This window comes from Callorhinus ursinus, unplaced genomic scaffold, assembly GCF_003265705.2.
Source record: "Callorhinus ursinus isolate GAN/ISIS: 27379988/994484 unplaced genomic scaffold, GSC_fseal_2.0 scaffold35, whole genome shotgun sequence".
Lineage (NCBI taxonomy): Eukaryota > Metazoa > Chordata > Mammalia > Carnivora > Otariidae > Callorhinus > Callorhinus ursinus.
The window spans coordinates 12,885,885-12,911,826 of record NW_027397097.1 but is presented as its reverse complement, the minus strand read 5'-3'; the positions used below and the strand labels follow the sequence as shown (position 1 = coordinate 12,911,826).

Here is a 25,942-nt window from a genome sequence, read left to right as displayed (position 1 = left end):
CAAACAGTATTATAAATTAGACTTCCTGGGGCATTCTCCTTCTGGTTATAGTTTATTATAGTTAAATTTAACTATAATAAATTGAATACACTGGGTGCTTTCTTCTTCCTCCCTCCCTCCTCCCCCCTCCCTCTTTTTCCTCCTCCTCCTCTGCCTCTTTCGTCTCTAATTCCTTCTCCTTTTTTTTTCTTCATCATCACCATTATCAGATAGTGATCACAGAGCAATTCTACAGAAGGGTTACCCCAAACACTATGCTGTCCTGAATTAGTTTAGAAGACATGAACGATTTGGTCACAAACTAATTTTCAATTTAATATGAAAAGAACAGGCATTTTCTGGGCCGCACTTAGTGCAACTCTTTTTTTAAAAGATTATTTGAGAGAGAGAGAACGAGCAGGGGGAGGGGCAGAAAGAGAGGGAGACAAGCAGACACCCTGCTGAGCAGGAAGCCCAAGATGAGGCTCAATCTCACAACCCTGAGATCATGACCTGAGCTGAAACCAAAAATCAGATGCTTAACCAGCTGAGCCACCCAGGCGCCCCTGTGCAACACTTTTACATGAATCATCTTATTTATCCTCACCATAGTCTGGTAATTATAGGTGGTGTTATTTCCAACTCAGAGAGGTTGAATAATTTGCTTCTGGTCACCCTGGCCATAAGTATGTACATCTGGTGTTCCTTCTGAGATTTTGTTGGCTTCAAACTCTGTTCTTATTTAGTTCAATTGATATTTACTGAATACCTATCACATGCTAGGTATTGTAGTAAGAGCTGAGTACACAAAGTTAAATAAGGCATAATGCCTTCTTCCATGGAGTTTTACACCAGGGGAAGCAGATAAAACAAATATGCAAACAAGCATAACAGTGTTATAAACATAATGATGTATCTATATGTGGGATACAAAGCCAGATGAGGAAGGGCATGATTAATTCCATTCAAGGGGGCAAGTTCAGAAAAGACTTACTATTAAAGGGGACATAGTTTTGAATTTTAAAGAAAGAAGGAGTTTGCCATGCAGATAAGGATAAAAGATGTATGTAACAGACCATTTACCTATTAAAAGAAAGAGAAATGTGAAGAACCCAGCATTTCTGAAGTAATTTAAGCAATAAATACATATTGCAACAAATAATTTCATGCTGACTCTTTGAGGTACAAATGTGTATAAGCCAGCTCTCCTTTAGTTTTCAGTTTAGCGGGGAAAATACAAATCATACATAAGTAACTACAACACCGGGAGTCCGATGTGCTAACTCTTATAGAGGTAATATAGACACTGAATGCTAGAGACATTTCGAGGCTGGAGAGATAGCTTCTGTTGGAGGTGATCAAAGAAGGCTTGAAGGAGATTGCATTTAAGCTGGACCTGGAAGGACAGATGGAATTAGAAGAAAGGCATTCCAGATAGACAGACAGTACCTGAGCAAAAGCATTAAGGTGGGAAAGCTCCTCGCAGAGAAAAGAGAAAGCCTAGAAAAGGGGGAGCATGCCTCAAGGAGAGGATCAAACCCTACATGATTTTTACAGAATTGGAGGGATGCTTCCTCCTGTGTATTCAGCAGCAACATCCTCACCCTTACCAGACCTCCCTAGTGACCTTTCCCAGCATCCAAGTGAGAAACGCGCCTCCTGCCATCTCCCATGTTCTCTGGGAAGAATTCTTACTCCTAATAGCATGGAAAGACCTGATCGCTGTATTTGAACAACCCTGGATTCATCTGTTCCTCAGGTGCATCAGCTAACCCCCTGGAGCCTGGGATCCTCACCTGTAAAATGGACATGATGACATCTCTCTCAGAGGACTTAATAAGAATTAGATGCGCAGTGAGCAATAGCACGGCCCACTTCCTTACAGAAACTCCTTGACATTCCAATGCTCATGGCTTTCTTCCTCACACTGCACCTAAGGCCTCAGCTGAGGAAGAGTTTATGAATGGTCCTAGGCTCTTTTGAAAGGATCTTGCATTCTGACATGTTGGTTTTAGTTTGAGGTGTTACAGGAGGGCGGATTGATTATCATCAGCAGATACAAAGAGAAATTAACCAAGTAGGCAGTAAATACCTATAAATCAGTTTTCCTAGTTGGGTTCCTGAGAAGACAGACTCAGGTGGAGATTGGCAGATGGGAGGTTTATTGGGGAGTGCCTCAGAATCAAAATGCAGAGTTGGGAAGTAGGATTGGGCAGAAGGAAAATTAGGGCGCTGATGAAGTTTCATCAAAGACTCCTGAGGAAATGGCCCTCAGAGTTGTCCTGGGTGGGGATGAAGGGCCTGGCTCGTCACACCCCTTCACTGACTAGTCAGGAAGGACATGCAGGCTGCCCCCAGGATGAGGAGTGCCTCAGGGGGGTGCTGCTTTCTTCGTACAAGGGCCACTAGAGGAGTAAGTGCTCACTCTAGAAGGGGGATCAGAGGTCCATCACAACATCTCCTGTGGTATCTGGCAGTTTTGCATACTTCCCTGAAGGGTTATTCTATAGCAGGCCAGAATTCACATATGGATTTTGCTGATAGCCTAGATATGGAGTTTTTAAAGCAAGCGGAATCTGTTTATATTTAGGGCATTGTATTAGTTTCCTATTGCTACTATAACAAATTACCACAAATTTAGTGGCTTAAAATAATGCAGATTTATTCTCTTATAGTTCTGGAGGCCTGAAGCCTGAAATCAGTTATCCTCGGCTAAGGGCAAGGTGTCAGCAGGACTGGCTCCCTCTGGGGGTCCTACAGGAAATCCATTTCCTTTTCTAATTTCTGAAGGTGCCTGCACTCTTTGGCCTGTGACACCTTCCTCACATTACTCCAGCTCTTGCTTCCATTGCTTCCTCTCCTGCTTTCTCCTTTGACTTCCTTGCCTGCCTCTTGTGTGGACCCTTGTGATTACAGTTAGGGCTCCCCAGACATCCAGGATAATCTCCCCGTCTCAAGATCCTTAACCCAGTCACACCTTCAATATCCTTTTTGCCATAGAAGCTAACACTCACAGGTTCTGCTTATTAGTACCTGGATATGTTGGGGGGGGGGTGCATTTTCAGGCTCCTGCGAGAATTTTAGTCAAAACATCTTGCCCTGGTGCTACCTAGTGAGTGCGTTTATCGGGTGGTCGTTAGAATGGCAGTGCTAATGTATTCTTGTCTGGGTCTGTCTCTCTTAACAACATCAAGAACACTGGGGCCAAATAATGTGTTTCTCAGCAAACCCCTAATATGTTTGAATGAAGTCAAAAGACTCTTCTCTGTTCTGACAAAAGAAAGCCTGAACAAGGTCACACTGATAAACCTTCAAGTCTATGCTAATGGAGACGTGAAAATTAAATAACATCTATAGAAATCATCAAGGAAAATAGACACCCCTGAAGTGCTACCTGAAATGGGGAGAAAGGAGAAATTCCCCCACCGCTCCCTTCCTCCCACCCTCCAAGTTCCTGTCAGTGTCTCCCATTGACTGAACCTAGCTGGAAGTCGTTTTTTCAAGGGAGCCTAGGAAATGTCGATATAGAAGAGAGCAGGAGAGATGTAGAAATTGAGTATGAGAGAAAATCAACACACAAACCAAATCTCAGAAAAACCAAGACTGAAATTATTGCTAAATAAGTTTGTGCTGGTCATCCTGGCCTCATCACTTCACTTTTGTCCAAAGAGCCAGATACCCTTTTGCATAAACAAGTTCTTATTCCATCCCTGAGTCATTAATGATAGCATTATTCACTGTGTATGATTCCAAGACTGCTTTCCTGACCCTGCCTCAGAATTTCTTACCACTCATCTTCCAGCACGAGGAGCACATAGGAACTGGGAGAAGCTGGGGACTGGTGGGACATGTTGTATTCACTCGTGTGTGAGCCAGATAGCAGGACTTGAAGATAAAATGTCCAGCAGGAAAAAATACTTTGCTTCACAGTAGATTTTGATCAAATGCTAACTGTCCAAAATACATTTAAAAATTGTTACCATGGTTACTGTGCTTCGAAGCTGATGTTTTATGTTCCCCACTCAGCCTCCTTCCACCAAGCCTCTGAGTTGTGCCAGGCCTCTAATCTACCCTATTGCCAGGCTCATGACAACATCCTAATTGGATTTTAATTTCCTAGTAACCTGCAACAGTACACTGAGTTCAGTTCACTAGAGCCCTGAATAGAGATGCAGACAATAGAGCTTCCCATCTTTGGCCTTGAAAAGCATCTCCTCCCCCCGAACTCCCCCCTCCTCCCCCTGTTTTTTCTTTAACTTTTAAAAGTTGTAAATGAAATTGCACAGAAATACACAAGGAAGTCCTGTTCATCCTTCACCCCCACTCCCCCAATGTTGTTATCTTTCCTATAGTATATTATTATTAGATATGTTATAATATATATTAAATACATTAGATATATTTCCTATAGTATAATAGCCAAACCAGGAAAGTGCCGTTGCTGCAATCCACAGAGAAGATGCCTCATTTTATAAGTTGAATAGGATGCCTCAGGGCTGCGAATGGTGGTGGTTGGCAATGTGAGTAGTAATAATAATTCTGTGTATCCATGCCAGGCTTTTATACTTTTCAAAGCTCTTTTATCCCTTCCCACTAATGCAGGGGGGTCTATTAGCAAATTTCTCACTCTGCCAGCGGTTGCCTGCCGATACCTCCGTTTTACTTGATAATTCAAAAGCCAAAGAGCTCATTATGAGTAGGCTGCTTTCCATTTTCTCCTGGAAGGACACTGACATCAAGTTACCCCATCAAAAGATGACTCAGCCCCCTTTGTGCTGCACTTTCTATCGACTGAGAGAAATTTTTCCTTCAGAAGCAGAAGAGGCAGGATCTTTTGCTCCTGCACAGCTGCTCCCCATGCTTTGATCTGCCCTCTGCCAGGCCTACACCTAGTCTTCTTTGCCTGCCCAAAGCTTCCTCATCCTTTAAGATTAATCCTCGGTGTGCCCTCCTCTCAACACCATCCTCTTTGTACTTCCTCTCAAGCTGGGTTCGGTACCTCTCTTCTGCACTGATACAACTCCTTATTTATATTGATAACAAGCTTATTTGTATTGTCTATTCTCTTGACTGTCTCCCCAAATAAATAGTGAGTTCTTGGAAGACAGGGATTAGATTGCTTAAATGTTTATTTCTATCCCCAGCACATTTTTTTTTTTTTTGAGAAAGAAGAGGTGGGAGGAGCAGAGGAAGAGGGAGAGAATCCCAAGCAGGCTCCATGCCCAGTGCAGAGCCCAATGTGGGGCTCGATCTCACGACTGTGAGATCACGACCTGAGCCAAAATCAAGAATCAGACGCTTAACCGACTGAGCCACCCAGATGCGCCCCCCCAACCCCACCCTGCAACACACTTTTTGAATGAATGGGTAGATGGATTCATGGAATAATTCTGTGTCAACCTGGAAATGCAGAAAAGCTTTAATAATGACTGAATGAAAGATAAGAAAAGAGATGAATCCTAGCTTATCTTCTCTTATGGTGTCCTGTACTTCCTGTAGATATTGCAAGTTTTGGAGATACAGAACATGTAATGATGACAGAGCCAGGGTCCAAATGATTTTAACAAGATAGACCGATGGCAAGAAAGCACCAAGATTAAATTTCATAGAGTTGAATATAAATTTTGAGCTTCCTAATTAAATGTGGCAGCTTGAATACGTGCATATATCTCTGTTCCCTTCCAAAGCTCCACCAAAGTAATAATTAAGGAAATTAAACAGGTATAAATCTATGAGATCACAAAATAACTGAGTCTTGATAACACAGGTAGGCAATATGAACAAAATTTTGGAAGCGGGAAAGATGCACCAGTGACTGAAAAATAACTTAGCAGAGCTGGAAAAGCGGAAACCCTAAGTATCTATAGGGATGTGAGATATTAGAAAATGTATTTATATTGGTTTCAGTCCCTGGTTCCTGGCACAGAGCTCCTAAGACCCTTGTAATTTCCTGGGTGACAGGAGTGGTGTCTTTTGTTCTAAGGAGGTGACTCTGGGTGGGCTCCTGGATGAAAGCTAGTCACCAGAAAAGTCAAGCCACGGTAAGAAGCTTGGAATTTTCAGCCCTGTCCCCTGTTCTCTTGAGAAAGGAGAAGGGCTGAAAACGGAGTTAATGATCAATCGTGCCTATATGATGAAGCCTCCATAAAAATCCCCAAAAGATGTGGTTTTGAGAACCTATGCGTTGCTGAACACATGGAAATGCTGGCAGAATGACTGGTCAGGATCAGGCAGGAAAGCTCTGCACCCCTTCCCCCCCTACCTTGCCCTACTTACCTCTTACACGTGGATGTTCTTTATCACATCCTTTTATAATTAACTGGTAAAGGTAAGTAAGATGTTTCTCTGAGCTCTGTGAGTTACTCTAGCAAAGTAATGGAACCTGAGGAGGTGGCCGTTGGAACCTCTGATCTCTCGCTGGCTGCTGAGAAGCACAGGTGACAACCTGGACTTACAAGTGGTATCAGAAATGGTGGGGGGCAGGCAGTACAGTCTTGGGGTATGGAGCTCAGTCTGTGCAATCTGATGCTACCTCCAGGTAGACAGTGTGAGAACTGGGTTGAGTTCTCAGATACCCTGCTAGTGTCTAAGAATTACTAGATGGTGTTAGGAAAAACCTCCCCACATTAGGTGACCAGAAGGGTTGTGAACCTAATGCTCTGTGTGAGTGTGGATAGGTGTGTGAGTCGTAAAGGAGCCTCCCAGGGAAGAAACACACAGTAGGGAGGAACTGCGTTCTTCCCTACACAGGTGGGAGACTAAGTTGTTTTGTTTTGCTTTTATAAGGGGTATGAAGCCAGTGAGAGGTATAGAACCTGCAAGGATTTAGGTATTAAAGGGCTGGCATATTTGAAGTCAGGGATGTAGGGAAGGACTGAAAATACAAACAGTGTTTAGAAATCTTAAAAGGAACTTACTGGAGACCCAGATCCCCTCTTCTGCCTGCCACCCATGCCCACCCCAGCACATGGATTTTCTTCTTTAGAGAGTGAGCCCGAAAATCTCTGGATTTGAGGCATTGGACATGGAATGGGGTGGGGGTATGTTACCTAAAGACAAGATGAGCAGGGAAAATGAACACTTTCTGTCTTGTCTTCCTCCCTTCCTCCCTCTCTCCTTCCCCACCTCCTCCCTCCCTTCCCTTCCCTTCCTTTATTTCTATCCATATCTGAAGAGTTATGTAGGGGAGAGGATTGTTCTATATAGTTTCAGGAGATAAAACTGAGATAGATGATAGATGATAGATAGATAGATAGATAGATAGATAGATAGATAGATAGATAGATAGATAGGAGTTAGATAACATCTCAAAATGGTAAGGAAACTAATCGGCGTAGGCGAAGACAGCTAAACTCCTGTTCAGAACTGGCGTCTGTGTGAAAGGCGACCTTTTCACTCCCTCTTGTGTCCTGATGAATCCAGAATGGGCCACCTCGAAACCTGCTGGTCAGTTACAGTTCTCTGTTGGGCAAAGTGGGCTTGGTGAGTTTTTGTGGATCCGTTAATTCATTCTAAAATAGGGCAAATGTAACGAGATTGTATTAAAAAGGGCAGTTTCTTGGATTGCTCCATAGAAACCAGCTCTGTTTGAGTTCAAATAAGGAGGAAAATTGTTGGAGCGCGTTGTTTCTGGCTCTTGACTTGGAAGCACAAATACCCTCCCAAAGCAAGTCCCACAGATATTTTCCAGGCCTAGACTAGAGGAGATGGAGAATAAATTCAGCAGCAAATAATAATTGAAAGAACTTATGTGACTGTGCTAAAACAACCCCACAGAGTTGGGCTTCAGTCATCCTACATCTTCCAAATTTTTAGCCTTTCGTTGTGCAAGCTGCAAATAATTGACACCAGGCTCTGAGTCAGCTTTCTGATCCTCACCCTCACGGTTCAGATTAGAGTCTAATTATAAGAGCTACTCCTACATCTCCAGAGGCAGCATGCTTGGGATTTCTTCTTAAATTATTAATCAAGGGGAAAGATAAATTTGCTTGATTCCATTCCACAAGGATCAATTTTCCCGTAGCATATTTTTATTTATTTGTGCATAAAAGTCAATTTTAATGGTTACTTACTTTTATTATTCCCTAATTTTTCCATTGGCCTAGAGAATACAATGATCAGGCTAGTGTGTTTCACACAACCCTGTCTGAACACTAATGCAGCGCAATATTCACCTGTAACAATTCCGCAGACCAGAACATATCTGCTTTATAGAGAGTGCCGGTCGTTAAAGATGTATCTCCCCATAATCCCAATCACTGGAATTGAGTCTGGCATGAGAATACTAGGCTATAATGATGTCCCCTCAAATTCAATGTGTCCCAAAATGGACTCCATCATTTTCTTTGCTCCCTCAATGGCACTTTCTTTTCTATTCTCAGCGTGTTGCCCAAGATGGAAACCTGAGGGAACCCTGGCTATATTTCCACTCTCATTCTCATGTGCCACAGTGAATTAATCAGCAAAGCCTCTTCTCTACACCTCCCAAATGCCTGCCCCCTCTTCTCCATTCCCACTGTCCTCACCATCTCTCATCTGGACCATTGGAGGAGACCCCAAATGACCTCCAGGTTTCTGATCTCTTTACTGTCACTGTTTAGTATCTTCATCAGAATGCTGCCAGCTGAGTGACACATGTAATATATCCCTTAAAAGTCCCTCAGTGGTTCCAAATCATCTTTGTTTTAGGGTTCTAATTTCTTAGCATGTGATAACTATGCAGAGGACAGTATAGGGTTACACTTTTTCCTTACTTAAATGACCATTTCACATACACCCAGCAAGTTCTTCACTTTCTCATGGATCTTTTGCCAAAAATCAGGGGAACAATTTTATAATAAAAAAAAATAGTAAAATAAGCAAAGGAACTTTTTTCTGAGCCATGAAAATAGCTAAAGTGAGCATGAAATTGTTACAATAAATTTTGCTGAAGAAATTTTATTCAGCTCCTGTTTGTGTTTGGGGGTGGGTAATTTCCCATTATGTGCTTTTTTTGGTTGTTTGCCCTAAAATACTTGCAATATTAAGATGACAAATAGGAACACATATAGCATCTCAAGGAGTCAAAGGTAATTTTAGGATTGGAGAAGAATCTAGCTAGGTGGTTTTAGCATTCAGAAACAGATAATTATGTTGAGAAAGAACTGAAGCATGAATAACTATCTTAATCCACACCTGTGGTGATACTTCCTTTTACTTCAATTGGAAAATAAAGATTAGTTTAGTGGGAGAGCCATGGAGGAATAGAACATACAGATCAAAGTCTGAACATTTGCAAAATGGCTGGATCACTTTTTCATCAGGACAAAGGAAGAATAGTCACATCAGCAGCTCTATTCAATCAGCTATCAAATATTTCTCAAGCATCTACTCTCCCTCCCAAATAAGCAAGTAGTTATAGACAGTTAAGTAGTTTTATTAATGTGCCATGTTGCAAAGGAAGAATACCAGTTGCATTTGATGGAAGGATCTGTCTTAGCTCAGGGAACTGCCTGAGGAAGTGATGTTGAATACAAGTTGGGAGGGCTGAGAAGCCAGATGAAGACTGATGGGAAAGGTGTTTGAGGCAGGTGGAACAGCATGGATGATGTTTTGCAACCAGCAGAGAATGAAACTCAGAAAATCCCCAAAGCTAGTATCTGAGGGAACCAAAAGAAAGGGGAGATTAACAAAGAGATGAGTGGCGGAGTTAAGCAGGGCCCTCTTGCCTTTATTAAAAATCATAGGTAGTATTCAAACTAGAAGCTAGAGATAGTTCTGGAATTGTCATCACTGTGGAAATCTGCATATACATTAGCTAGTAGTAATGGAATGTCCTTGTGTGTGTAGACTATTTTTAATCATTTTATCACTGGTATCCAACACAGAGCCTTGCCGTGGTTGATGTTCAAGGAATGTTTGCTGATTGAACAGATGCATTTGAGCAGCATAGCATTGTCAAGTCTCTTACCCAAACTGAATCTCAAAATGATGCTAAGTCTAGGTGTCCTACCGTGTTTTACCACAAGAAAGCCAGGACTCAGAGTGATGCCCCCAGGTGAAGGGGCCAGGAGGAGTCATGTCCTCTCACAGAACTGACATAGAAGTATAAGCTTTTTAATTTTATCAAATTAGTATTTTTAATCTTTTTAATAGCCAATTAAAATATTTCTATTGTGAACATTTTCAAACATATACAAAAATAGAATGCTTGTGTACTTACCCCTCCGATTCAATAATAGTCAAGAGTTTGCCAATTTATTTCATGTCACTTAAAGTATTTTCTTTGCTTATGGAATTTAAAACAAATTCCAACAGTATCTTTTTTCATCCCTTCAATATACGAAAACTCTAAAGAAAAATGAGAGAACATTTTCTTATATTACCACAACACTATTATGACACACGACAGAATAAAAATAATTCTTTTTATGATCTAATATGTAGTCTGTAATGACTTGAAAAAGTCTGTTTCCTAATCAGGATACAAATAAGCACTATACATTACATTGGTCGTTATGCCTCTTAAGTATAAAAAGGACATTTTAACAACACAAAAGTAAGAAAAACAAACTTTTAAAGACACAGACACCCCATAGTCTGTTATCCAAGTTGAGATGTATGAAGTGCTCCCACCCTCAGCCTTATTTTTCTCTGTTTTGGTGTGGCCCCGCTCTTCACAGTCACTGCTAGGAATCCTGGAACCAGATTGTTATAGACTCAAGGGTATCAGAATCAGGGCTGAGTGCTCTCTCCTGAGCATCTCCCACCTCCCCACAATCCTGGTAAGTGCTCAGTCTGTCATCCTTTTTGCCTGAGCCATGGTTTCCAGTCAACTTGGAGTCTTACACCTAGAATCACACTAATGTATATTGAGCAGCTTTCATTGGGGAAGCGTGTAGGGGGAGACCAAAGGAAGCCTTTTCATTTTTATCTTATCAACCTACCTTATAGAATTCACTGTAGATATGAAGCTATAGTTGTAGCTGAAATTGGCTGTTAAATGGTTGCTTAAGGTGACCAAGCCAGTCTGAGACAGCCTGTACGTATCAGGAGCAAAAGAGGGGCTAACAATCACCCATAGAGGAAATTGTAGAATCACTCTAGCAGAAAAAGCACTGGATGAGGCCGGTACTATAAGATTTGCATTCAAGTTCCAGCTCTGCTGTGTGACCTTGGGCAAAAGCCTCTCTGAGCCACTATGGGAAGTGTTCTTCCCATTGTGCTTCTATTTTTCCCGGAGTAGTGGGTTATCCTCCAAGATAATATGTCTACATATTTTTCAAAACACTATTAAAGGATAAATCTGCTAGGAATGTTGTGGAAGCAAGAAAGATATTTATACCACTTAAGTCATACCCAAGGGGACTGCCAACCTGCCTACCTCTAGAGCCAGACTGCTTTATCTCCTTTCTCTGCCCTGGGCTATAATTAGGCAAAAATATCACCCTTCTCTTTGGGCAAGATCTAACCGATCATTATTGCAGAAGAACACAGAAAGCTTGAACAGTATTATTTTATCTTCTAGTTCCATGATTTTAATACAAAAGAAGGAACAAGACAAACTCAGCAAAGATGTACTATTTGTATTTGCCAAGGAAGGCTTTCTTATCTGGTTAAATGTAGTCTCAAGCACTACGCCTTCAATTAGAAGGTATAGTGCCTTGATCCTTCTGATGCATCATTAGCTATGAATCACACAAATTAAACAGCCTATGCCTCCCAGCTCTGAGCCTTTCACCCAACCTACCAGCAAAATCTTTAGAGAATCACCATTGGCAGCTAGGCCCTAATGATACCAGCCGTTTCCATTTTCCCCTCAGTGTTTCATGTTTACTCTCTCATGCATGATGCCCTCTGTGGCTTAATTTCCATAGCCAGGATAGAAAGCAAATTCCACAGTGTTCGAGACAAATTTCAGTTACTGAGGAAATATTCCTCCAGGCAGATTGGGATTTTAAAAAAGACTGTATTATATGAATTGTTTTTATTTTCTTCTTTAAGATTTATTTATCTATTAGAGAGAGAGAGTAGGAGGAGGGAGAGAGAGAATCCCAAGCAGACTCTGTGCTGAGTGTGGAGCCCGATGCAGGGCTCAGTCTCATGACCCTTAGATCATGACCTGAGTAGAAACCAAAGTTAGACGCCCAACTAACTAAGCCACCCAGGTGCCCCTGTATGAATTGTTTTTATTATCACTTTATCTTTATATGTACCATTCAGTTTATCAAACATTTTTTATATTTGCTTCTTCATTTGATGCTCACAACAATATACTTGTGATGTAAGTAGGGTATTAATGTCATCCCTATTTCTTAAATGAGGAATATAAGGCTTCAGGAGGTTTTAGTGTTTTTTCTCTTCCATTTATTGAGCATTCTAGTCTGTTCCTGACACCGAAGCATACCATTTATAAATACCATTGCATTTAATCTTCAAACAAACTGATGAGGTAGGTGATTTTTTTTATTGTACATATGAGAAAACCAAATCTTCTCTAGGTTGAGTAACTTGCACAAAAGTCTATGGTGTGAGTCAGTAGTGAACTTAAGATGCAAAGTTGGATCCTATTTAGAGTTTTTATAAAAAATCACATTGCATCAGGCTACTCCTAATTGCTTAAAGACAAAGCCTTTGCCAAGCTCAAAAAGTTTCTTTGCTGACTCTGTTTTGCAATAATCCTGATAATTAAAAAAAAAACCTGCCTTTGTGAATCTATAAAACAAAGTTTGCATGAAACCAAATTGAAATTTGATGTATCTAATTTTCAGAGTTGTAGGCATATTGTGTGAAATAGCTGGTTAGGGATTCAGACTGTGGTTTGCCCATAAAACTTACTTCATTTTACACATTAAAGAATTCCTAAGCATTTGGCTGAAACCTCTTTAAAGGGTCTCCAGCCAAGCTGCACAGAAAATTGTTCAAATCAAAACAAATGACCCCAGTTCTACTGAGAGAGACAGAGAGAAAGACAATGTACCTTCATTCAATATGTTATTAAAAATTATTCTTAAAGGTTTGATCTACTTCATAGTAGATTTGGCAAACTAAAGGATCACTTTTCTTTCCCTGAAGTCTTTATTTAACTCACCCAACCTAGCATTTATATTAGCATTTATGTACTGATAGCTATGTGTCGTACTCTATTTTAAGTGTTAGGGATACAGAAAAAAATTGTGACAATGTTTAGCCCTCATGGTGTCCACAGCTGAGTTCTTAATGCTCAGTACTGGAGATGTACAAGAGATTGGTATATACATCCTCTTCTTTTGTGGAGTGCAGAAAAGATAGCAGACTTAACTCTATTGTCTAGGATTCCCGGTTAAAGTTTGACTTTTGGGAATTTAGTTTTTAAAATCTGTTTATCTCTTTCTGTCACTCTCTATCTCTGTGTGTGAGTCTCTCTCTCTCTCTTTCTCTCTCTCTCTCTCTCTCTCTCTCTCTCTCTCACACACACACACACACACACACACACACACACACACACACACACACAGTAGCACGGTAGCTTGGGTCAGAAGTAAGCCAAACAACATCTGCAAATCTTTAGCAGTGGAAAATTCCATGTCACCACTTTAACACAGAGGTGGCAACCTGGGAGATGAGCTAAGTCAGGGGTTGAAGTGAACAGCTAGTAAATTCCACTGGCTAGGGGTCAGCTCTCTTGAAGGCAGGTGGGCATTCCAACGCCTGTATGGGAGGGAAACCAGTCTTCTGACATAGTCCCTAAAAACAGCACCCTTCCCGGCATGACAGCTTGAAAAGTAGCCGGAGTGAGAAAGCTCTAGAGTACCTCTAAAGCCTAATATAATATGGCAGGACCTTTTCTGTGTCTGTCTGGCTCCACAATCCCAGGGCAACTAACAAAAGAAGAGGTGGTGAAATGGGAACAGTTGATTTTTTTTTCTGAGCTCCAAGTAAATACAGTTATTTTTGTGTCATCATACACAAGAATTTTGACAGAGTATTGCTTCTTGGACTTGAGATATAACCTCTGATCTATATCTGGACCTTCTTATAAATATGTGGTTTTGTTAAGAGCCTAGAGGAGAGAGCGCAGTAACATATTTGGGATTTTCTTGCTTTAACACTTTATCAGATTGCACTGATTATGAGGCCCACATCTTCCCCCCTCTACCCTCTACATGTATTTCAGCTTGTGAGATCAGAATGAGTCTGGTATCCACCTCTCCAAAAAAGGTGCTACTATTGTTATTAATTGATGGTGATTTTAATTGTCAATACTGCTTAAAAGGACGAAAATGACATACACTGTGTGTTAGATATTCAGGACAACGTTTTATAGGGGCAGAGATGATTTCCCCACCTAACAAATGAGGAGACCGTTATCTCTGAGAGTGTAAGGGATTTTCCCAGCATCCCCCAGAGCCAAGACTCAAATCTGGCGACTCATTCCAGGGCATGACTTTGAGACCCTTCTTGCTCTTCTCCCTTCGCCAGTAACCCCACAGTCTTTCACAAAGATTTACCCTGCCTCAGTTTCTCCATTATAACATGGATCAGACTATATTGGCTTCTTCCCACCACACAGATATCCCATTACCTTCTAGAAAGCACTTGATACTAGTCACAAGGAGCAGATATTTAAATGGCAGGTGCTCTTTTTTTTATATTCACAACAGGAAACCAGAACATTAAAGGCAGCAAAGCACTGGCCTGTGAGCCCCTTGAGGCAAAGCTCTTTCCAGTGATTTTCGTGTCCCTAGCAATTAGCATTGTGCCTGGCATGTAAGAAACCCTGAAGAAATGTTTGCTGAATAAATGAAAGAAGGATGTTTCCCCCAAAGAAATGGAAGCTTTTATAATTGCTCACAGTATCTCATCCCTGGAGCAGTGATCAGATGTCATGCTAAAAATAGATGTAAACTATTCCTCCTGCATCCTTCCCATGCACCCTTCGTGGACTCTGGCGACAAAGAGGTTTATGTCCAGGTAAACAATATTGTGACCCCAATAGACTGCACACCATTGATATTTGCCCCAGGCCTATTGGAAGGTACCCCAGCACTTAAACTTTCCTAGCTTATGAACCACTCAGAGCTTCTAATTCAGGTTTGTCTATGAAAAGCATCGCTTCTCAGGCATGCAGCAGGTGGCCTCTTCAAACTACTTTCCCCATAGTGAGGAAACAGTAACCCAGCAGGAAAGCAGCCTGTGTTGCTACGCTGTGCAGAACCCCTCGTACAACTCAGTCATCTCACCAGTTGTTGTTAACGCTGCTCAGTGTCCATAATAAGCAAATAGGAATAGGATGCTACTATCCTTATTAGTGGCACTGAGGACTGCATATGCATTTATTCCGAAGGAAGCCACCAAGGAAATAACAGCAACAACTATTGTACATTTGCCATGTGCTTCATGTCAAATCTCATTGTGATTCTCAAAACCACTTTCTGAGAAGAAGCTCACAATTTTGCAGATGAATGAACTGAGGTTCAGAAATGTCCAAAGGCCCCATTGGTAGCAAATGACAGGCTTAAGATTTAGAGCTGACCTCCTAACCTAGAGTTCCTAACCCCCCCTTCCTCACTCACAACTGGGGGTCAGCAGCATGAGGTTGTAACTGGAGAGGGGTGCCCTCCCCACCAGTTCACTTGGAAAAGAACATGCCCATAGCTTCATGCCGTTGTCTAACATACTGAGCTCAGCATTTCCTTCTCTAAGACACAAGGCTGGCCATCTGAGCCTTGAAAATGTGAGGCAGCTTTGATCAATTTGGATTAATTCTACTGCATTAAACAATGCCTGCCCCTTCAGAGAGGCAATGCCTCTTTTTCTGTGTGAATGATAAGGTGGATTTGCATTCTGGGTCTCCTCCTTCACTCTTGACAAATTGTGGAGGAAGCGAGTGTATAGCAGAGACCCTTCTCATGGGTAGCATATGATGTTTCACATCTTTGCCTTTCTCCATCCAAGTGTCCATCAGTAACTCAAACCCTTGAGAAACCTATAGGCAGCATGAGGCTATACCAGGGGAGGCTCTGGAATGGACACATGTTTCCATTTTACTTAGAACAGAAAGGGGTTATGACTTTTGCAAGCAATAAGTAAGAGTATGTGTTGAATTACACGTGAAAATTAACAGGAGGAGTTACCAGTCATTACCAAGAGTCAACCCTTGATGTCCATATGCTCTCTCGAAATCTTCCCAACACATCTTGACGTAGAAGCAATTATTATTCCTGTTCTACTTATGAGGAAGTTGAGCCCAGAAAGGTTAGTAACTTTCATAATGATATAGAACTAGTAGGCGGCAGAACCAGGATTCTGACCCCATCTATATAAGTCACATTTTGTACCCTGTCTACCGTTATCACCCATAACGTCCAACCAAGTGAAAGCAAGTGACACAATCGCAGTATGAATATGTCGTCAGGAACAACTGGATTTAGATGCCCAAGAAGGAGAAATTTTTTATGCATCCTAGAGAGAAAGAACCAGCTGGAAGTAATGTTTCTTGAAACTCCTCTAAAACATTTGCCTAGAAGTCGGTTTTCAGTGGTTTGCTTCCTCTTATACACGAAAACCCCAAGACACATAAAATAGATAACTTGTAATTCTGAAAGCATTTACCAGGCACGTATCTTGTGCAAAGTAAGACAGAATAATGTGTTGCTGCTGTAATACGGCTCCCCACTTCAGCATTGTTATGCTTAATTTCCTTGTCAGTGTCCCATTCTGGAAGCAAACTCATTCAGGTTCTGTCTTACTCAGCACTATATGCCAAGCACCTGGCACAGTCCTGAGTCTAGGGCACAAGGAACGATAGGCCCTGAGGTTTGGGGACCAGAGATGGGTGAGGCATCCCCATCCTCTAAGGAGTTTGTACTGCAATAAAGAAGAAGCCCAGCATTCACATAATCAACACAGCAGATGAGAGGAAGGAGAGCAAGATGTCAAGAGAGATAAGGAGAGAGTTGAGGACGCCTTAGGTTCTAAAGGAGAACTAAGGTGTTATACCAAATGTGACAGTATACTGGAAATAAAATGGCCTCACAGAAATCCAAGGTCAACTCAGTGACTTTGGTGAAGTTAGTTAACCTCCCTGCACTTTTTTCCTCATCTCTAAAACTATATACCTACCTCAGAGCTTTGTTAGGAGAAATAATATAGTATAGTATTTCAATTACACAGCACAGATACTAGACCGTTACAGGTGCTCAGAAAACATGAATTCCCCTTTAGATGATACAAAGATTGGAGCCCTTTCAGTTCTCACATGAATGTTCTCCCGAGTGTTAGGAATTTGACTGAAAAATGTATGAAAAGGGAAGGCAGAGATGTGACTAAAACCTTCGGGAAAAGGAGCAGGGATTAAGATTAAACAGATATGGTGGTGTTCGATTTTGTTTTGTTGAAAAGTGTGATTTTCAGTACTATTATAAAACATAAAGAAGACTTATATCTCACAGTTTACGTACCTGCTTTCTTACTTATTTCTAGAACATTTCTAACCATAGACTCATTCATCTTTGAGAAGCTGGAGACAGCGCTCCTCTTCTCTCTCTGTCTCTGTCTCTCTCACGCATACTATTTATATTTGTAAATCCAGATTTCATTGCTTCTACTCTGATGAAATTACTTGTACTTAAGTTTTATTTTCTAAAAAGAAGTGAAGAGGGGCGCCTGGCTGGCTCGATTGGTGGAGCATACAACTCTTAATATAGGGTTCGTGAGTTCAGGCCCCATGTTGGGTGTGGAGCCTACTTAAAAAAGTAATAATAGGGGCACCTGGGTGACTCAGTCATTGGGTGTCTGCCTTCAGCTCAGGTCATGATCCCAGGGTTCTGGGGTCGAGCCCCGCACCAGGCTCCCTGCTCAGCGGGAAGCCTGCTTCTCCCTCTCCCACTCCCCCTGCTTGTGTTCCCTCTCTCGCTGTGTCTCTCTTTATCAAATAAATAAATAAAATCTTAAAAAAAAAAGTAATAGTAAAATAAAAAATAAAGGGATGTCTGGGTGGCTCAGTCAGTTGGGCTTCTGACTCTTGGTTTTGGCTCAGGCTATGATCTCATGAGTTATGGGATCAAACCCCACGTAGGGCTCTGCACTCAGCAGGGAGTCTGCTTGAGATTCTCTCCCTCTGCCCCTCCCCCAGCTTACGTGCACTCTCTCTCTCTAAAAATGGATAAATAAATTTAAAAGAAAGAAAAGAGTGAAGATATAGGTAAGCGCTTTTAAACATAGGATTTGTGGTTAACATGAATCTCAAAGTGGAGAAATTGAGGGCATGATGTCTTCCAATTAAGACAGATGCAATACAACACAACACTTCCCCGTCCACAGTGGGGAGTGTAAACACTATAGAAGATGGTGTAAAACAAACATTTCAAAAGCAAGGCAGAAAACATCTGGGGGATCTAATGAGCCGTACAATAAGGAGAACACAGTTTGCTATTAAAGTAGCCTGTTGTGACATATAGAGTGTGACAGACAGAAGAGCCTTACAAAGTGCTGATCAGCTACAGGTTAAGTATCAGAGAAGAGTTTCCAATGTATGACATGCCTGTGATGGGGAGAGCGCAGAGATCACCGGGAGAACGATAAAAATATCAATGGGATTTGGGAGCGGCAGTGATAAACCTTGAAATTAGACAATTTAGCCTTGAAAAAAGAAGTCCCACAGGAGAAGCATGTTGTCTTTCTTCATTGAAAGAAAGCTTAACATTGAAAATGAGCAATTTCAGCACCTGTAGGCATTTTATAACTGAACGCATTTAATGATTCTGCTCACTTCCTCATTCATGATTCATTCAGAAAATGTTTGTTGAATCCCTATTATTTAAATGTCTCCTGCACACCAGACACTGTTAGGGACAGGGAACTCCAAGGAGAATGAGTTGTGGTTTCTGTTCTCAGCTCAGTCTAATGGGAAAGACGGGCAACTGCACAAATCACTGTGATTTGGTGTGAGAAGTACAAAAAAGTAGCAAAGTGGTCAAACAGGGTTAGGGACTGTCACTGAATTAAGATGCTTAAGTAGGGGAGGAGAGGTGGGAGTGTTGGTTTTTATCACAGTAGCGCAGTCATCAAAGTTGTAAGGGAGGGAGTCCTGAGAACAGATGGGGGATTTACTCGTTCTACAGGAGATGCCTGGTATTTAGGAAGTGGCAGTGTGGAGCATGATCTGAAGACACTAAGGGATCCTGCTTTATGTCCCAGACCAGATTATCTTCTTCTCTGAGAAATGCTAACGGGGGCTGCATGACATCTGTGCAAAGCTCTGACCAGTATCTGCACTAACTAACCTGCCCATACATGTGCTCACGTAGACTAAGATCCTGTTTATAACAGCAAGGAGCTGGAGGGGTCTATCTTTGGCTATACTCTGCAACTGTGAAATAAATTACAGTCTTAACCATGTGATGCCATGAAGGGTATTAAGAAATATATCTACGTTTTGGGGAGAAGGCAGGAAAAGATCCAAGTTACACAGTTATAAAGGGAGAAAAAGGCATTAGCATAATATATATTGATGATCTCATATGTATGTGGGTATGTGTGTGTGTATATATATATATATATATATATATATATATATATATATATATGAACTGAGTTGATAAATGTCTGTGCAAGTCCAGCACACAACAGGTATCTCTAGAGAAAGGTGGAGCAAAGGACAGCAATGAGAGGGAAGGAAGAAGCGCTCACCTCTCAGTTTCTATTCTGTGTTTTTCCATGTAGCCCAAATATTGACAACATCCATGAACTTCATTTTGTGATTTAAGGAAAGAATAATTGCCCATGAAGCACTAAGCACAGTGTCTGCCATGTGATGCCAATAAATAATTAATTGACTCTTAGGATGGCAGGAAAACATGACTTGCCCAAAATGATTTAAATCTGCATTCAGTGTCATATTGATTGTTAAAAATGAGTGTTTTCTCTGTCAAAAGGATTGAAATAAATTTCATAAATTATGATCAATAGATTTTAGGTTAAATATGTGTTCTGCTTATTTAATCATTTAGGATTTAATTATTTAAAGCTAAGTTTTGCCCCAAAGATGCAGTTGTAGTGAAAAGAAGGGGCACCTGCACCCCAATGTTCATAGCAGCAATGTCCACAATAGACAAACTGTGGAAAGAGCTGAGATGCCCTTCAACAGATGAATGGATAAAGAAGATGTGGTCCATATATACAATGGAATATTACTCAGCCATCAGAAAGGATGAATATCCAACTTTTGCATCAACATGGATTGGACTGGAGGAGATTATGCTAAGTGCAATAGGTCAAGCAGAGAAAGTCAATTATCATATGGTTTCACTTATTTGTGGAACATAAGGAATAGCACGGAGGACATTAGGAGAAGGTAGGGGAAAATGAAGGGGGGGAAATCAGAGGGGGAGACAAACCATGAGAGACTGTAGACTCTGGGAATCAAACTGAGGGTTTTGGAAGGGATAGGTTAGCCTGGTGATGGATATTAAGGAGGACACATAATGCATGGAGCACTGGGTTGTTATACACAAACAATGAATCATGGAACACTACATCAAAAACTAATGTACTGTATGGTGACTGATATAACATACTAATAATTTTTTTAAAAAGGCTAAGTTTTGAAAAGGAAGCCTTCCAAATCTAGATTGCATAAGACTTTGCTTAAGCTCCAGAAATTTCCAGTCAACTTTGATGGTTTTATCTTTAGAGTACTAAACTTTAAAAACATATTTAGCATTCGTAGGTCATTATCCAGTTATCTACTTATCACTGAAAACCAAGGTCAAATCTTCTCTTTTATGATATCCCACCCCATAATAACCAACAGATAGTCAGTAAATTGAATTTAAATTTAATTTTGTAAAACTTTTTTTATAAAGAATTTGAAACACTGTAAGTAGATCATCTTTTATTACGTTCATGTAGTCATCCTTGTTTTTATGAAAAGTTATGAATAAATTAAATTGAAAATCAAATTGTTTTTTGAAATGTACTGAGGAAATACTTTATGATGAGTTTCTCTCTATAAAAGAATAATTTATAATTTGAATTAGCATTTTAAAAAATTCTCTATGGTGAGTTTCTTTGTAATTAAAGGAACCATTTATAATTTGAACTAGCATTTTCACATTTATCTTGTGAGTAAGTTGGACTTCTCACCTACTGGATTTTGCTAAAGCAGGACACTCTATGCCAAGGAGATGATAGAACAAATTGTGATCAGACATATCAAAACTTCAAAAGCTTTTCCTTTTTACATGCTGATTGTGTTAATAAGTATATTAAAACCTATTTGTACTTTCTTCATTTTTATTGGATTGACATATGGAAAAATATTTTTCCTATGAAGAAATAGTATGATATATACCCATATTTTCTTGATTTTTTTAGACCCATATGTTTCTAAAATCTATTTACCCCTATTTCCAATGCCATGCTCCCAGAAGCTCATTTAAATATATAATACATCTTAGAATTGATGAAATTTGACATATGGACTTTTTATATTAAAGTTATAAGGCAAAATTGAGATATGATCCCAAATGATCAGCTTCTAGCAACCCTCTAGCAGAGAAAAAAAGTTAGTCAAATTAAAAGGCAATTTTTTTACACAATTCATCACCAAACACTTGGTTCTCTGGTCTCTCAGGCTGAAAATTAACTGTAGACTCAATCTTCCCTCCCAATAACATTACTAATTCCTTGGATATTTGTTTTGTTCATGGATCTTGGTGTATTGGAGGGGGGCAGTGGTTGGCCTCTTTTCTAAATTAAAGTTTTTATTTTGAGATAATTGTAGATTCATATACAGTGACAATAAATAATACAGGAAGATCCGTGATAATTGTAGATTCATATACAGTTGCAATAAATAATACAGGAAGATCCATGTACCTTTTACTCTTAGTTCCCCCCAATGGTAACATTTTGTAAAACTATAGCATGTTCTCACAGCCAGGATATTGACATTGATGTAATCCATCAATCTAATTCCAATTTTTCCAGTTTTACTTGTACTCATTTGTGCGAGTATATGTGAATGTAGTTAGATGTAGATCATTTTTTCACATGTTCAGTATCCATTACCACAGTCAAGAGAGCACATTTTCATCACCGCAAGAATGCCCTGTGCTGCCCGTTTATAACCTCACACAGTGACCTCCTCCCTCGTGGACTTTTCACATGTTGGGGATTTGATGGCAGTATGTTTTCTAGTTACATTTGGGGAAGTAACTGATTTGTCCTTTTCCTTTTGCCAATGTCTGCAAATAAATAATATTAAGCAACTGATCCCTCCATGTTCACTATTTTGAGTTGTGCATCTCCCTGATATTTGGCAAAGGAACCAACATCAGGGGCAAGTAGCCGCCTTGGCTAGGCACTATTTCTCCTTCTCTGAAGGCACAGGACCAAATCTACCATCTTTGTTTCCTTTCCCAGATTACGCTCGATTTGAGGCCAAAATCCATGACCTACGCGAGCAGATGATGAACCACAGCATGAGCTCCGGGTCCGGGTCCCTGCGAACCAATCAGAAACGCTCCCTCTATGTCAGGTAGGCAACGGAGCATTGCTTACTGTGATCTGCACTTTGTGAGCAATCCAGCTTGGGGAGATAAAAGCAACACCTTGTAGCAATGGAACACATGTTCTTATTAACCCAGGCTCATCAATACACCACCGTAAGACATCGAGTTTAACCACTTTGAAGACATTTTTGAAATGTTATTACATTAGTCAAAAGCCCTGATTTTAACAAGTTACTGTTTGAGAATGTTATGATCTAGGGTCAAATTCTTAGCACAGGTTGCAGTAAAAATAATGAAAAATATTTTCATTCCTGATCATCTTAAATTGAATATACGGCCCAAAACCTTAGACTTTTTCTTACCATCAATATAAGAAGAAAATATTCTTGTATCACCTCTTGATCTGCTTGCTATATATTGCATGAACTTTAGTGTATTGATTGAAAATCAAAAGCACTCTGCTAAAGAGTTACATGCTTCCCAACAAGTTTCGGTGGACTTTCTTCCGTGGTATCTCGTGACCAGTTGTTTCTCAGCCTCCTATATTCCTTCCAAAATATACTTCATCAATGCTGACTGTACTTTTTAAAATAATATAAGTATAAACAACCAAAGGGGGGAAGTAATACCTAATACACTGTGAAGATGAATCTATGGACCAGTGGAGGAACCATGCCCCATACCCTCACTGCATTCTCCTCTCCTCACTCGGCCCCCGAATCTGGTCTGACTCCCACGTAAGGTCATATCCTCCTCACCTGAAATTTCACTGTCTTTTCCTCGCATGCAGGGTGTGTTATGGATACTAAATTATGTACTTGAATTGATGTGTTCCGTTGGTTCCACTTTGGCTGTGTAGTTATCTTCTGTGTCTATCAGGTAGGCACAGCAGGGCAAAGAAAGGAGCAGGATTCCGGATGTTGGCATGTTCTTGAGGACCTTGATTTGCTGGCCCCCCTAGGACAAGCAGAGACTCCCTCTATATTCCAGGGAGTTCTAATACTTCAGAAGTCCCAAGACTTAAAATAAAAACAGGATAAAATCAAACAAAACTATTTTTGACTATGAACATTCCAAATTTGACTAACTGAATTTCACAAGATTATTTTGATATACTCCAGTGTAATCCGCAACAGGAACTATTAAGAACCACCCGGGAACATGTCTTGTAGTGAAGTCACAGATGTGATGGAAAGTGGCTATTTCTTTTCTCCTTACTGGCTTTATGTTGCTGGTCTTTGTGATACAAAATATTTTAAATCTTGAAATGTTTTAGTTTTGGGTAGCAAATTGGGAAAAGCCAATTGGGTTTATAGAATAGAGAAAAATCTGTTAATGCAAATAAAATGGATATGTAGAATAACACTGGAAGGAAAAATTACCATATTGTTATCTATTAAAAAAATAGAATGCATAAAAATGTTAATGTACTTAGAAAAACTTTGCTGAAAATATACTGGTAATAGTTGAGTTTTTTGAATTAAGTTGTGGAAGATTAGGAAAATTAAATGGGGTAATATAGTGATAGAATGTAAAGCTAATAGACTTATTTGAAAGAGTCATATTAATCAGACCCAAACCTTTATTCTCTAAAATGATAAATAAAAATAATGACATACAAAAGATATCAAGACTTAAGGTAATAAAGGATGTTATCTTGTATCACATTCTAATAGTTGGAAATGGAATTGAAAGGAGGAACCTCTTTTAAATGACACTGAAAAATAGCTGACACTTTATGGGCGATTCTCCAAATGATCTCTCCACTATACAAATATGGTATTTGGTTTCCAAATGTATAATTATTAACAGTTAGTCCCTAGAGGGCTGACCTTAGCATCTAAAGGACCCTAGAGGCATAAAATTGGAAGAAGTAGGGTCCATGCATAGAGTAAAATCAGAGGGAAAGAACATACAAGACACCCTCCCCCCTGGGCTTGTTATCATACGATGTGATAAAACTAATAGCCCCTACCCCAACAACAGCAACGAAAAGGCAATCAAATGGAATGAACTAACAAGGCTTATGGGAAATTCTTACTAAAAATGATCCAGCAACTTTGTACCTTTGTCCCCCCTCTTCATTTTTTATAGAGGGGGGTGGGTTACACCAAATTGGGCTAGAGGATTTTCATAGAGATGCTTGCTTTATCTGGAACACTTGAATAGGGCTGGTGCCAGTTGGTTGTACTTATTTTAGAAAGTCAACTAAGTTGCTCTCTCAAAATAAATTAGTAGCAGGATTTCTCTGATTATATAAATATCAGATGATGAGCATGTTTCTTTAATCTGAGAATGGCGTCCTGGAATATTATTCTGCTTGGCTTATGTAAGTCTAGCGCCAGAAGGAATCTTAGGCAGCACCAGGTCCACTGTTTAATTGACAGGACAGGAAACTGAGGCCCCAGGAGGGGAGAGATCTGCCACCGCTCTTTGGTAACAGAATCAGATCTTCTAACTCCCTTCTCACTCCACCTCCCAAGGGCTCAGCTTCTGTGGTATCAGCTGTGGAGTGCACTTGAGCTGTGATTCCCAATCTGCTCACAGCCCCCACCTCTTAGATGAAGGAATAGGTTAGCCAAGAGGAGAAACTCGAACATAAACCCCTTTGGGGTTTTTACACAGGATAAACTGCACTAGGACATAGGGGATTTCTGTAGTTTTATTGGTATTTTTCCATGAAGCGAAAACCTAAAGCAGAAAGCTAACAGCCTCTCTTTGTTCTGTGATAAACAATTTAGCTGACTTATAGGATATTTGTCTGCACCACAAAACCACCCCTTCCTCTAGGAGTTGCCTCTTCTTCCCCCACCCCGTCCCACCCATAGAGCCCTGGCTGTGTCTGAGAGGCTGTGTCCTCTCAGGATGGTGCATGAGCTGGCCTCATTCCCTCACTAGAAATCATCCTCCCAGGTGATAGCAATTTGTTTGCCTGAAAGTGTTGAAAGGAGGAGGGGGGGTTAGCACATCTGAGCCAGGCAGTGTTTTAAACTTGAGCCAACCAACCCTCTCTATTTTCCAATCTACTTGTAATTATTTTCCTTCTTTGAATCTTTTGTGTAAGGTGCCCAAAGTGCTTCAGTAGTGCTATACAAATGAAGTTGATTGCTGCTTATGATAACGCTGTACCTGTTCTGTGGGAATGATTTGGATATATTTGCTTTACTGGGCTGTTTGTATTGTGTATTTCCTGCATTGTGAAACATAGAGCTGTAGAACCTGGAAAGTAAATAAAATGTAAAAAATTTGAATAAAATATTTTTCAAAAATGCTCCATAAGTACATTATGAATTCTTCAGACGTAGATGCACTTGGGATCCCGAGCCACTGGAATACGGATTTTGTTGCATGTGTTTCGAGGCTCTCTATGTGGGCAGATGGAGCTCTCCCTGCCTCTAATATATGCGCTCTTTCTTACCTACTAGCTGGTGAACGCATCCCTGTGACAGAGAACAAGGCTTTTCCTGCTACTGATAGGAATGGACCTT

The 25,942-nt window shown here is 40.4% G+C and overlaps 1 protein-coding gene across 24 annotated transcripts in view; it reads left to right on the top strand.

The window, feature by feature from the left end:
- The window catches only part of DLG2 (discs large MAGUK scaffold protein 2), a 2,181,535-nt gene that overhangs the window by 2,006,150 nt on the left and 149,443 nt on the right, over positions 1–25,942 (top strand). For all 24 annotated transcript variants that reach the window (XR_012374525.1, XM_073879808.1, XM_073879828.1 and 21 more), the window contains one exon: positions 22,366–22,480. Coding sequence is in view for 23 of the 24 variants with exons in the window: in XM_073879808.1 (XP_073735909.1) it covers positions 22,366–22,480 (115 nt within the window). In the remaining variant the exon portion in view is untranslated. The remainder of the gene's footprint in view (positions 1–22,365; positions 22,481–25,942) is intronic.